At 32.3% G+C, this 13,574-nt stretch overlaps 1 protein-coding gene and 1 pseudogene across 1 annotated transcript; both read right to left on the bottom strand.

Moving 5' to 3' along the window:
* LOC120184364 (non-specific phospholipase C2-like) lies at nucleotides 1-10,407 on the bottom strand. Its single transcript, XM_039188855.1, has 4 exons — nucleotides 9,918-10,407; nucleotides 9,214-9,821; nucleotides 1,104-1,283; nucleotides 1-311 (listed from the first exon to the last, which is right to left on the bottom strand). Exons 1-4 carry the CDS (start codon nucleotides 10,376-10,378, stop codon nucleotides 1-3), a joined length of 1,560 nt encoding a protein of 519 aa, XP_039044786.1. The 5' UTR covers nucleotides 10,379-10,407.
* LOC120184366 lies at nucleotides 3,959-7,376 on the bottom strand (annotated as a pseudogene).
* Nucleotides 10,408-13,574: the final 3,167 nt, after the last annotated feature.

Genomic DNA, 13,574 nt, shown 5'->3' with positions numbered 1-13,574 from the left:
TTATGGATGTTGAGATGAAGGTTTTGATGATCGTGTAGTCAGGGAAGGCTTCATTTGAACAACGTGCTCGTCGTCGGCTCCCATTTTCTTCGCGAAACGGCCGGCCTCGAAGAACCGTTTAACTGCATCTTCCATGTACTCTTTCCCTTCTTTGACGCTCATTTTCTTCCCTATCCTTTCAGGGTAACTTGTGAGGATATGATCTCCCTTCAGCACTGCCGCCAGCTGCACCAGCTCTTGCTGGAACTCGCTCAGCCGCGCCTCTTCGTTCACCTCGCCTTCCCTTATCCTCACTGGCGTCGGCAGCGTTTCTGTTCAATGTTACATTTACCATTTTCAAAACGTTCACATGTAAAAGCAATTATATATATATATACACACACACTACAATTCACATACCACTATGTGGGTAGGTGCCAAAAAAGAACTACTAAAATCTAGTCTTCTGATAACGAGTTTGCAGGTTATAGTTCAAATGACATGAGGTTAAATTTTCCATATTTGAGTACGACACTCCTTTTAAATGTGTCGTAGGCTTTTATTACATTTATAAAAAAAAATCTAATGTAAAATAGTGGGAAAAATGTGATTTCTAATCCAAATCATTAATATAGATTTAAATTCTATCTAATTCGATTTATTATAAAATAATTAGATCAAGTTTTTTGGAAGATAAATTCAAATTAGATTAGAACCGAGTTTTATCTCACAAAACAAGTTAGATTTTAGGTAGGATGTAATCTCCCTAAATCCGTGTCAACTCAAGTTCCAAGTAAAGTGTTTATTTTATTTGGATCAAATTGAGTTAACTGAAACCGATTCATATTCATTCCTAACAACACATGTAATAGAATAATCTAAAATAACTCTAAGTTAAGATGTTAACAAGTTCAAACAATTTGGACTTACAATAATTCAAACCCAAAAAATTCAAAATTTCAAAACCCTAATTAATAAAATTCAACTTCATCTGCCTAACTAGCATAATATCATATTTTTTTTTTATAACTAAAGGGTTAAATCTAATTTATATTTTCGATGTACAACAGATTCGCCGGACAATCAGTTCTGGACAAGTACGATAAGAGGAGAAATAAAGTGACCTGGACAATCAGTTCTGGGCTCAGTCCGAGTTTGGAGAATGGACTCAAAAGTGGCAGCCCATTCGTCTCTTTTGGTGAGGAATGGAGAGCTGAGGTTGAACAACTTCTTTACCGTTGCTGGAATCGATGAGTGCTCGAATTCCGATGTGGGATATGGTTTTCCATTTCCCCCATGAACAACTGCTTCAAAAAGAAGGCCATTATTCACAACAATTATTTGCTCCTTATTTTACTAATCTTCTTACCCATTTCTAGATTCTCAAATTGCTAACCGCTCAATCATTCACAACTTCATGTTTTCTCATATAATAATATATAAAGGAAAAAGGACAAGATTCATTAAATTCAATAGATAAGAGAATATGGTATTTTTTTTGTTTTGCATTTCGGTTTCAAGCTTTTGCCTTATTAATCCGACCGACTCGGATTGCATACTTGGTTTTGATGGACGAGTCTTATAATGAAATTTTTTTACATACATAATGACTTGAACTCGAGACTTATTTAAGCGATATCACACTATTTATCCCTTAAACCAATCAATTGGTGAGGAGATGGGATTTAATCATACGGATAAGTTCAAAAACTTCAAATTATATAATACGGAGAATATTTGATGTATTGATGATACTCCATATAGCTATATATATCGTTTGTGAATTATATGACAACACATCATCAAAAATGGAACTTTATGGGTGATGTGTTAATATCTAATTCACTCATAATACATAAAATTATATACCACCAATGTATCATATAAATTCTAAAACTTATAGTTTTTTTTAAACCGATAACATTTTTTTGTTAAAACGAAATATAAATAGAGTAAGTATAAGATGATAGATTTATGACACAAAGATAAAAGGGAGCAACATTCTACCGGATTTGAAAAAAATGAATTTATTTTATTTTATTTGACTAGAAAAATCAACTCTATATGACTCGACTTAGTTCGAAAAAATTTCAAATTCAACTATGCATGATATATACATATTACACATGAATAAAATATAAAAAAATATATATGTATATCATATACAATTATAGAAAATCGTTTAAATTAAAATCAACTAGTACCATAACATTATAAATATTTACAACTAAATATAAATATAAACTCAAATATCTCGAAATATTATGATTTGACTCAATCAAGTAGTCACCTCTACATAAAGAAAGTATTACACAGTATGAATCTAATATCTACATACCAATTTGTTAGGGCAAAGTTCTCCATATATATTTGTGGTGGAGTCAAATATGAATTTAAACCTAACTCCCCCTTTACCATTTTGTTCCCCTCAGCACACAATGTTGTTGGCTTTGGTTAGGATAAGGTCATATATTGCTGCCTATACTTTTTTGGTTGGCTAGCTTTGCTTCTCCATTAAACAAAAGTTTCACCTTCTGTTTTGACAATGATCGAAAGGGACAAGTGATTGTATTCACGGAATGTAAGATTATCAATGAGAATGTAAGATTATCAGGGAATAAGATTACTGAGAATGTTGTATTTTGTGTTTGATTGGCTTAGCATGAATGTAAGATTATCGTGTTTGGTTAAAGGAATAAAAGATTATTGGAATGTATATTTGACCAAATTGTCTTTATTATATATTTGTATAATATTACAAGTTGTAAAATATTTATATATTTTCTTTAAAAAATTTAAATTCATAATATTTATATAATTTTTTTACAAAATTAAAAATATAAAAAAGGGTTAATGAAAGGGTAAAATTTTATTTTAACCCCTGAACTTCATATAAAATTTTAATTATATATTTTTTTAAAAATCTAAAATAATTTAAGGATAAATTTGTAATTTAACCTTCGTAGAATTTTTATTATTCAATGACAGAAGAAGAATATTTTTGAAAAAAAAATAATTTAAGGGCATTTTAGTCCAAAATGTCGGTAATCCAACAATATCTAAGAAAAGGGAGGTAATTACATTCCCGATAATATATCCCAAAAAATTCACTATTGATAATCCTTCATTATCGGGAATGAGATTACCGGCCTAACCAAACGGGAGAATGTGGATTCCATTCCCATGGGAATCCCACATTCCTCTATCCAAAACCCCCTAAGGGTGCGTTTGGTTCATGGAATGTAAGATTACCAGTGGGAATAAAAGATTACCAGGAAATAGAATTACTGGGAATGTTACATTACTGTGTTTGGTTGGTTTGGCAGGAATGTAAAATTACAGTGTTTGGTTGAAGGAATAAAAGATTAGTGAAATGTATATTTTACCAAATTGTCCTTGTTCTATATTTTTTAACAAGTGAAATTCTAAATATTTAAATAAAAATTATTTATAAAAAAATTATATTTGTTGATAATATATTACTTGAGTATTTAAATATATCATATATTATTTTAATTTTAATTAATATTAAATTTTGCATAATTTATGTAAAAATATATTAAAATTTTTCATCAACATTTAACTAAATGTTTATATTGTGAAAATTAGCTTCGGTTCATACGTGACGCATTCACTGGAAGGTTTCTTGTATTTTTCAATCGACAAGGTTTACATTCTTCTATATACAATAATTTATCATAGACATTCATAATAATAAAAAGTTGTAAATTATTTTTGTTATCTAAGATATAATATTTATTATATTTTATATGTACAATAATTTATTTATTTATCTTTTATATTTATATTTAATTCTGCATACTTTATCTATAAATTTATAACACGATCCTAGTAATATTATGTAAACACAACTCGATAGATACATCATTAGATCATTACAGAAGTGATCATGCGGATTAACTGCTTATTCATTATATGTCAATTCCGATCCAAATTTCTCATTGGTGCCTTGTACAAACCAATCAACGTTACACAATAATGAAACTATATAATATAAAATAAAAAATTTAACATTATCAGTTTTGAATCTCAATAAATCACTGTCATATAGAAGATTATGCGTCGTCTTCACCAGCATTTACAGCAAAGTGCCCAAAGTTCCTATCCTGAATACATCAAGAAAAAAACAAAAACATTAACCAGGAACTTTGTTTGGGAAACACTACATCCATGTCCCCCATCAAACACAGAAAAAACCTACCTTAGATTGCATCCGCCGCTTGTTCAAGATCTGGGTTCTTGCTTTGCTGATAACTGAATTTGGTGATTTCAACATTCTCTGTACCACACAATCCCAATAAATCTATATCAATTTCGCATGTCCGAGAAAGTCTATTCACATACGTCAACCTAGAATATAAATATTCTGTCAAAACTATATAGCGGTTCATGCCTCAGTGATGGCCTAATGAATTATAGACCAATATCTTATACCTATAATCAGAATATCATAGAAAGCATTCAAAGACAAAACACTTAACATCGTTAATTAAACATTCTGGTCAAGCTAACCGACCTTTTGACCGTTGGATATATGTGCACTGCCTAGAAGATTCCTCCTTTTCGGAGTAAAACCAAAAACAACTCGAAAGAACTCGTTTTCCTGCACACAGTAAAACAAAATATGTCGAGCTTAATCAACCGGAAAATAGAATACAAGCAAACTGCACCAAGAAGCATCAACTTCACTAAAAGAAGACCGACCTGCATGTGTTTAGTGAAACCTCCACCAAGAAAGTGCCTCAAAAAGTTCAGCTGTAGCATTGAAGTTTTATATAATATAAGAATTCATGGCATATAACTAATGTAAGAAACCAAAGAACAGGAAGAGGAAGAAGAGGAACCTGAATCAACTGAGACCATGTTGATGTCTGCAATGAATCCCCGCCAATCTTCATTGATGTCTCCGGGCAATAACCATCCTAACATCACCAAGATGATAAAAGTTAACATGAGATGTCCTAGAATTGCAAGTCATGAACATGAAAGACAACAATATTAGTACCTCGAGGAACTCCAAAACATCTTTAAACAAATTCCTCTGGTTATTAAGATCTTTCTTGGCAGAACCTTTACCACCAGCTTCCACAGAGAGGTCTCTGACTTGATTCAGAATTTCCCCCCTCAGTCCTTGTATCTGTAAGAATCCTTCTTTAGATTTATTTCCTTCAGATATTGAGCCAATATTTGAACCTTTAGCTTCAGCAACAAACTTCTCTAAGCTTCCCATCTCAAAAATTACTGCCAGTGCTTCTCCAGCAGCAATGCGGAAAGATCGGTCATCCTTATCTAGCAAAGTAGACAAATATGCTATGGATCTGCATATTTTTCCAAGATTGATCAGTCTCATCCCATTATACTGGGGAAACATTGAAGTCTCACAAGGTTTTTTAACCTACTATTCTGATATTTAAACTCAAAAGTACATTTATAACCATGATATATATGAAGAGAATTTAAGACTACACCCCACTAGAAAAAGAACAATTTAAAACAATAACTGATGCAGTGAACCTCAATACACTATTCGATGTTTTTCAATTAATGAAAATCAGGATACTTACATTAGAACCTAACTCAGGATGAACAGATTGCCACATAATTTGCATTGATTTTTTTGTTTCCTCTGGATCGATCCCCCCAACAAAAGTGATAATAGCCAAGCACTCCAGTAACTATAACAGGAAATCAGGAAAAAAGAAACTGGTTAAGCATTGTAGTACCAACAAAATACTAGAAGTAGAACAAATCTCAATTGAACTTCTTGCATACCGAAGCTATCTTAGAAGATTCAGAACCAGATTTAGAAGCCTGTGAAATAGGCATTATCGACTCCTCCAATATTTCCCGTGCATTATCTCCAGAACCAACAGTTAAAGCCAGCAAACCTACAAAAAGAAATTTATCAGATTGAATACTTAATTCGTGTGGTCTCTTCCATGCATTATGCATTAGAATCTGCAAAAGCTTTCAAAAGTAACCAATAACATGGGAAGCTAAAGATATCTCTTTGTTGGACCCCTTTTTGATAGAATTCAGACACTGGTGCAGTAATGTAGCAAATCTGAACAACGGAAAAAGATAACATGACCATTAGAGGCACATAGATTCAAGTACTCAAACCACATTTTAAATCAAAAGAAACATTTGCAACCACAACTGCAAATTTGCTCGGCAATAGAAAATCACAATCTAATGTAACGTATTGAATCTGAAGTCTGATTAACAAATGAATCCCACTAAATGAGAGATAGTTCTAATTCTTCGGGCGCCAATGTTTTAACCAATTCATGAATTCTCGCCAACCAATCAAAACTACATGAAATCTCATAGAACCATGGTCCTAATACATTGGGCAATCCTTGCAATAAAATAAATCGAAACCAAGATTAAGAAACACTTGGAAAAAGAGCAACTCACTTCTTCTCCACGAACTGATGCTGCAAGTCGCTGTTGAAAGCCTCAATAATCGAGGCCAATGCCTTCTCAATCGTAGAACCCCTTCATCAACAAAGGTGAAAAACACTAATTGAGTCAAATCCAACTCAAAACTATAATAATTCTAAAAAATTTGAGAAATCTCTAAAATATGGCTACGTAACTAATTTCATCTAACCAAACAATTCTTCCCTAAAAAATGTAAACAATTCTTCATCAAATTTTCATCCAAAACATAAGTAAGCTAATATAGCAAAAAAATAACAATATCAGACCTCTTTTCGTACAAAGTATCCACAGCTTCATCAAGTAAACTATCCTTTTTAAATTCGAGTTCTTCAGTTCCAGAAACTGAGAATTGATCCGATTGCATGGTAGACGATGAACTTACACTACTACTATCATCGTCACTATCTAGCATCATCTTATTCTTACGCTGATTTTTACCTGCAAAATTCATATATTCCTTTTATTTAGCTAAAAAACCCTAAACGAAATATAAATAAAATAAACGCCAAACACACCCCAAAACAAATGATAGAAAATTCTTATTCTTCAAACGCAACTATTAATATCAATTTGGAGAGATAATAACCCATAAACTATATAAGAAAAAGAAGGTAAAAGCAAAACGTTAATCAAATTAATTAGCAAAAATTACGCAAAGAAAGAATTTCGGAACAAAAAATCCTACGTTTACCCATATCGGTGATTACTTCTCCGCCTTCGGTTGTAATATGTTAGAAACTACAAGGTCTACTAAAAATCTAAGAATGAGATAGCTTTGAAATTAACCCATTATCGACGAAACGAAAAACTGAACAATAATCCAAACAGAACAACAAAGACGACAACAGAAGTGAATCGAAGGACGATACAGCCATTAAATTGATATACGGAGTGGAAAATATTTTGGATTATAAAACCAAGGAAAAAGAACTCGGCGTTAATTTTTTTTTTGAAGAACCCTAATTGATTCAACTATGAATATAACTGGACCCTATCAAATATCCTTGCTTTTACTTTACAGTTTACAACCCCTCTTTAAGACTATTCAATCTTCCATTAAAACTCAAATACTGCACAAGATTATGAAAAAAATGGTAGAATGGATCCAAGCAAAACAACAACTATAAGGAAACTATCGCTCAAGGTTAACTTAAATCGATTACACTAATTTTTCTGAAAAAATTAAACAAGTAAAACATTGTAAAGAAAAGGAGAGGAGAAGAAAGGGAGAGGGGAATAAATCTTACCAGGAGAAGAGAGAGACATACATGTTGGTGTCTACAAACAGGCGACAACGGCGTGATGTTTCGCTTGGGACGATGACTGCAGAGGCCTTAACACACGAAAATGGATGGTAAACGATCACGAAAATGACAGAGAGACATACAAAGACATCGCGATGGAAACGGAAAAATAAGGGTATTTTAGCACTTAACACACGGAATGAAAGAATACCTGAGGGGTGCGAGGGAATAACATTTCCAGGAATATTCACTGATGGGAAACAAATATTACCTTAACTTGGGAAATGATATTCAACCAAACATGGGTATACTTGGTTAGGAAAAAAATATTCCTACCGGGAATCCTAAATACCTCTATCCAAACGCCCCCTAAGAAGTAAGCTTCCAAATATCATTATATGCATTTTTATATAAAACAAATTATTAATTTCTCAATTATTCATTTATGAAAACATAGATTATAATAGAGAAAAAAAAGGTTACCAACACAGTATAAATACTACAAAAAGGTGAATTTCACTTCCCCATCTAAGCTTCCTATCATGACCCATTATTTCTCCTTCTGTATGAAATATATTGGTGGTAGGCAGATTTCCTTTCTCGTTTTTAAGAAATTAAAATATACTATTTTAAAATTTAAAATCTAATCTTTATATCATATTTTTATGAAATTAAAACTGTATTATTTTTTTTAAATAATTTTTTTATTCCATAATTGTTCATATGAAAGCTATAATATAATAAACTTGAAAATTAAATAATTATTTTATATTTTTTACAACTATCATATAAAAATTAATAGTAAGTTCAATATTTTAAATAAAAATACTATAATAGCTCAATTTTATAAAAAAAAATAAAATATAAAGACTATTTATTAAATTATTATGAAATCCTGATAAATTTAAATCTTTATTGTCTTTGAGGAGTTCATGGTGTTTACAATTATAATATCTGTTAATTTTTTTTTTTAAATATTTATGACACATACAGACACAAATGCTTGTATACGTGACATTTAGAAAAAGTAACACCCCATTTGACATTTAACCACTTAGGTCACTTAGTGGGTTCATTATATAATAAATCTTAGATTTATTATTATTTTTTTATTTAACTATTAATTTTTTATCTATTGATGACTAATTTAAATTAGATAATATAGGTATCTATCATGTGATGACTCTTTCTATTCAATTTTTTGTCATTTACAACTCGAATTTAAATTCTTTACTTTACTTAAAATATCTAAGTAAATCTTAGAAATTTATTACTATTAATACATATAGACTAAATCTTAAGTTAAGTAGTACTGCTACTATTGTTGTATCATAGTGTATAGATTCAAACATTCTAAATATATAGTATACTTTGATTCATACGTGGAAGAGAGACGAAATAATTTAGATAATATATTACATATGTATAAGTGGAATGTGTCGTTCAAAAGATATGTAAAATTTACTGATGATTATGAAATTAGTAGGAAATAGAAAAAGCAAAGGATGAAAATGGAACTTACCGGTGGCCTTATCAATCCAAGGAGAGACCATGATGGTCGGAACTCGTACCCCCAATCTATCGAACTTAAAGAAAAATGGATCGGGACCCATAATATCATCTGGGCTGGGCACCCCACTGACCGGCGTAGCCACATGATCGAAAAACCCACCGTGTTCATCGTACGTGATGATCAACAAGGTCTGGTTCCACTGCGGGCTACTCCTCAGCGTCTCGTACAACTCCTTCACGAACATCTGCCCTTGATAAACATCGTGCGACGGATGATCGTCGTTTGCCGGCTCCACCTTAGTGTCCAGGTACCTCTGCTCCACCACAACGTACCCCGGCAGCTTCCCTTCCTTAGCGTGCTTCCGGAAGCTCAGCCCGTACGGACGGAAATTGAACAAGTATTTGAGTTTCCTGAGATTCTTGTAGAACAGTGTGGACGGAATGTTCTGGTAGTATATTCCCCAAGATATTCCGGCGTCGTCGAGATTCTCGAATATCGTCCTCTGTGGATAACCCTTAACTAGGAGTGACGGAATGTTGCTCGTCGCTCCGGCGGACGTTGCGGAGTGGACGTAGAGACGATTCGGCTGCGTGGATGACGGCACGGAGGCGAACCACCTGGTTAATAAATTCAATCAATGCTTAATTTTCCAAAAATTCAAATCTAGGGAAAAAAATAGCAAAACGGAAGAGGAGTGAGTGAACAGTAAACACCGATCAAATACGGCGAATTCCGAGACAAGAGACTTGTAAACGGGGACCATTTCGGGGTCAAATCCATTCATAACGCTCTGAGACATTGACATATTAGTGGACTGATCCATGGAGGAAGCTTGCTGAGCGAAGCCATTCATGGGCGGAGGATTGGCGGAGGTGTCATTGGAGCCGAAAACCTGCTCCCGAATGGCTTCGAAAGAGTGACCGGGATCGGGGTCCACGAAGTGAGCTTGATTCTTGAAGAACAACTTCTCCGAGTTGGGATCGGTGGTGGACAGAGGGTTCCACTCAATCCCATCAACACCGTTGATCTCGGGGTTGATTTTCTTCATCCATCCCAGCATGTGGTCGAAAGAGCGGTTCTCCATGACTAGGACCACAATGGTTTGGATTGGGCCGCCATGGCAGGCGGAGCTGTTGAAGAGAATGAAGAAGATTAAGAAGATGGCAGTGAACATATTAGACTATAGTTTTCTAGTGTTTTTGCGTGGGAAAGGAGAGGAGAGAGAAAAGGGTTTTGGAATAATATCAACTATCAAGTGGGAATTGACAAATTCTAAGCCCGTGAACTCCGTTTATATACGCCTCCGCTTTTGCTTTCTGTTTGTCACTTTGTTAATATTTTCAATTGTCTCGTCAGGGATACACTGATTTTGGTTGGAATAATATTAACGCTTAATTAAAAAATAATTATATATCTTATTAATTTTATTTTTTGTTTAAAGCAAATATTTAATATTTTCAAAATCATTTTAAGATCAATTTAGTCATAAATATTAACAAATCGTCAAACATTCAAAACGTAACACACGACGTTTTTATAAGTTTTTAAAAATTTTATTTAAAAAATCAAAATTATTAACTTTTTAAAAATCTTAAATTTCTCATAAAATTCCCGATCCCTTCCCTCATAAGTCGTCATTATTATTGTCGAATATCTATCCATCATCGTTGAACCACCACTACGACCCCCCTCGAAATTTCAAATACTCAAACCTCTAATCCCTAATAATTTCTCATCCTCAATCGCTATCACGGTCACTAAACACCCATTCATCCATTGTTGGACTCTCACTATCGACTATTCTCTTATCGTCACTCAAATCTCTTCAATCTCTTAACTTAATCAAGGAATTAGGGTTTTACGAATTTTGAGGTGTTTTGAAAAATAGAAAAACTTAAGAGTTTTTTTAATTTGGAGATTTTATTTTCTAAAAAATTAAGATTTATACCAATATTAAAAGTTAATTGGTTATGTCCTTTTAAAAGATATTTTTTTACTATAGTTAATAAGAAATTTAGCTTGAACATTTATTTTTTAAATAGGTATAATATTAATATTGAAAAGCTATAATATATTTTCATAACTTATTTATTAGAAAATATTTGTATTAATTGATGAAAAACAAAACAGCGTCCAAACCAACGAGAAAGATTCATCAATGAGACCCGTTATCACCTTACTTGTTCTTGTTATGCATGGAGAGATTATTGCAGGGGATTAAAGTTAGAATTGATTCAGCTGATTGAAAGCAAATTCGACTTTCAAGGAATTGTCCAGGCTATTACATCTCTTCTTCGAGGATGGTCTACTATTATTTTCTAAAGCCTCTTCGGATTAAGTGTTCTTTATCAAGGGAGTTCTTGACGGTTTCTGTGGGGAATCCGAGTATCGTATCAATGTGGAAAAAACTCAAATTTATTTCTCTATGAATTTCTCGACTGAAAAAATGTACTTGTATTGTTAGGAGTTTCGAGTTTGAGGAGGTCAATGACTTGTAGAAATATCTCAGTGTCCTCGTACTTCATGGCAGGCTCATCAAGACCACTTATGGTTATTTGTTGCTATACCTGTAAACGAACCGAACGTTCAGCGAATTGTTCATAAATCATTCGGCGAGAAGTTCGTTTACTTATTAAACGAATGAACATAAACAAGATTTTCTGTTTGTTTAAATAAATGAAAGAATATGAACAGATGGCTCGTTCATATATGTTTAGCCTAATCTCTCTAGACCCATTTAAAATATTAGGGACCAATAAATTTTAATATGATATCGATTAATATTTTAAAATTCAATTATTTTTAAAAACAAATAAAAAAACCCCAAAACAATTAAATACAAATTAACTATGAAGTTGCAACTTATACTAATGAATTTTATGTGATTATTGTTGTTGTGGTTTATGTTCATTTATGTTCGTTTATTTTTTTCATTTAAGTTCATTTACGTTTGTTTATGTTCTTTTATTGTGTTCGTTTATGTTCGTTCATTTATGTTTGTTTACATCCGTTCGTTTATGTTCGTTCATCATTTAAATGAACGAACACGAACAAATTACATTCCCTAACGAACAAACACGAACAATAAACTTTTTGTTCATTTAAGTTTGTGTTCATTCATTTTTCAGTTAAAGTTAAAGGAATGAACATGAACATACTCCAGTTCATATTCGTTTGGTTCATTTACAGGCCTATTTGTTGGATATAATGAATCTTCGCCTTTCAGTTGGGTAGCAAAGACTATCTTTGTTGGTCGTTTAACGCTTGTCAAGACGGTTCTATATGCCATTCCAATGTACGTTATGCAATATTCATAGCTCCCAAAAGGTCTGTTTGAGAAAATGGAAAAAAAAATATTCATCGATTTGTGTAGGGGTGCACAATGGTAGAGCTGGAAATGGCATCTTTCTCGTTAAATGAGAGACGATGTAAAAACCTATAAATGGTTTAGGTTTGTGGAATTTGTATCACCAGAATAAGATCTTCACGATGAAGATTGGTTATCAACTTATTTCGGAACCTGATAAATTATGGATCCAAACTGTCCGAGCAAAAATATATGTGGAAAGACCCGTTCCTTTTACTTTAAAGGTGCGTTTGGTTCACGGAATGTAAGATTATCAGTAATAATAAAATATTACAGTAGAATATGATTACTGAGAATGTTGTATTTTGTGTTTGGTTGGTTTAGTATGAATGTAAGATTAAATCTATATTTTACCAAATTATCCTTATTATATATTTGTTTTTTAACAAGTTGAATTCTACTATAATATTATTATAATTAATTTATATATTTTTCTTTAAAAATTTTAAATTTATATAATTTTTTTTTACAAAATTGAAAAGATAAATAGGTTTAATGAAAGGGTAAAATTTTATTTTAACCCCTGAACTTCATATAAAATTTTAATTATAGATTTTTTTTGTAAATCTAAAATAGTTTAAGGATAAATTTATAATTTAACCTTCGTAGAATTTTTATTATTCAACGACAGAAGAATGATATTTTTGAAAGAAAAAAAATTTAAGGGTATTTTAGTCCAAAACACCGGTAATCCAACAATACCTAAAGGAATGGAGGTAATCACATTCCCGGTAATATATCTCAAAATACCACTATTGGTAATAAAATATTACCGGGATCTGGGAATGTTGGCCAACCAAACATGGGAATGAGATTTCATTCCCCCAGTAAGCTCAGATTACCTGAACCAAACATCCCTAAGTGACGCTAACGGGTCTAGATTGTGGAAAGGAGTGCGCTATATCTAGAGTGATCTTATGGGAAATATTTCTTGAAATATTCAAGATTGTCGTGACACTGATTTCTGGTATGATCATTGGTTAGATGTTGAAAATCGGCTTGT

This window comes from Hibiscus syriacus, unplaced genomic scaffold (genome assembly GCF_006381635.1).
Source record: "Hibiscus syriacus cultivar Baekdansim isolate YM2019G1 unplaced genomic scaffold, ASM638163v2 tig00112888_pilon, whole genome shotgun sequence".
Classification (NCBI taxonomy): Eukaryota; Viridiplantae; Streptophyta; class Magnoliopsida; order Malvales; family Malvaceae; genus Hibiscus; species Hibiscus syriacus.
Note: the sequence above shows the minus strand (reverse complement) of the source record. Positions and strands in the feature narration are given on the sequence as shown.

Excerpts from the sequence above, each read along its gene's own strand:
- LOC120184364 (XM_039188855.1), bottom strand. The coding sequence starts at position 10,378 with ATGTTCACTGCCATCTTCTTAATCTTCTTCATTCTCTTCAACAGCTCC. Across the intron at positions 9,822-9,917 it reads GAATTCGCCGTATTTGATCG|GTGGTTCGCCTCCGTGCCGT; the intron begins GTGTTTACTGTT and ends TTTATTAACCAG. Across the intron at positions 312-1,103 it reads GCCCAGAACTGATTGTCCAG|AAACGCTGCCGACGCCAGTG; the intron begins GTCACTTTATTT and ends AACATTGAACAG.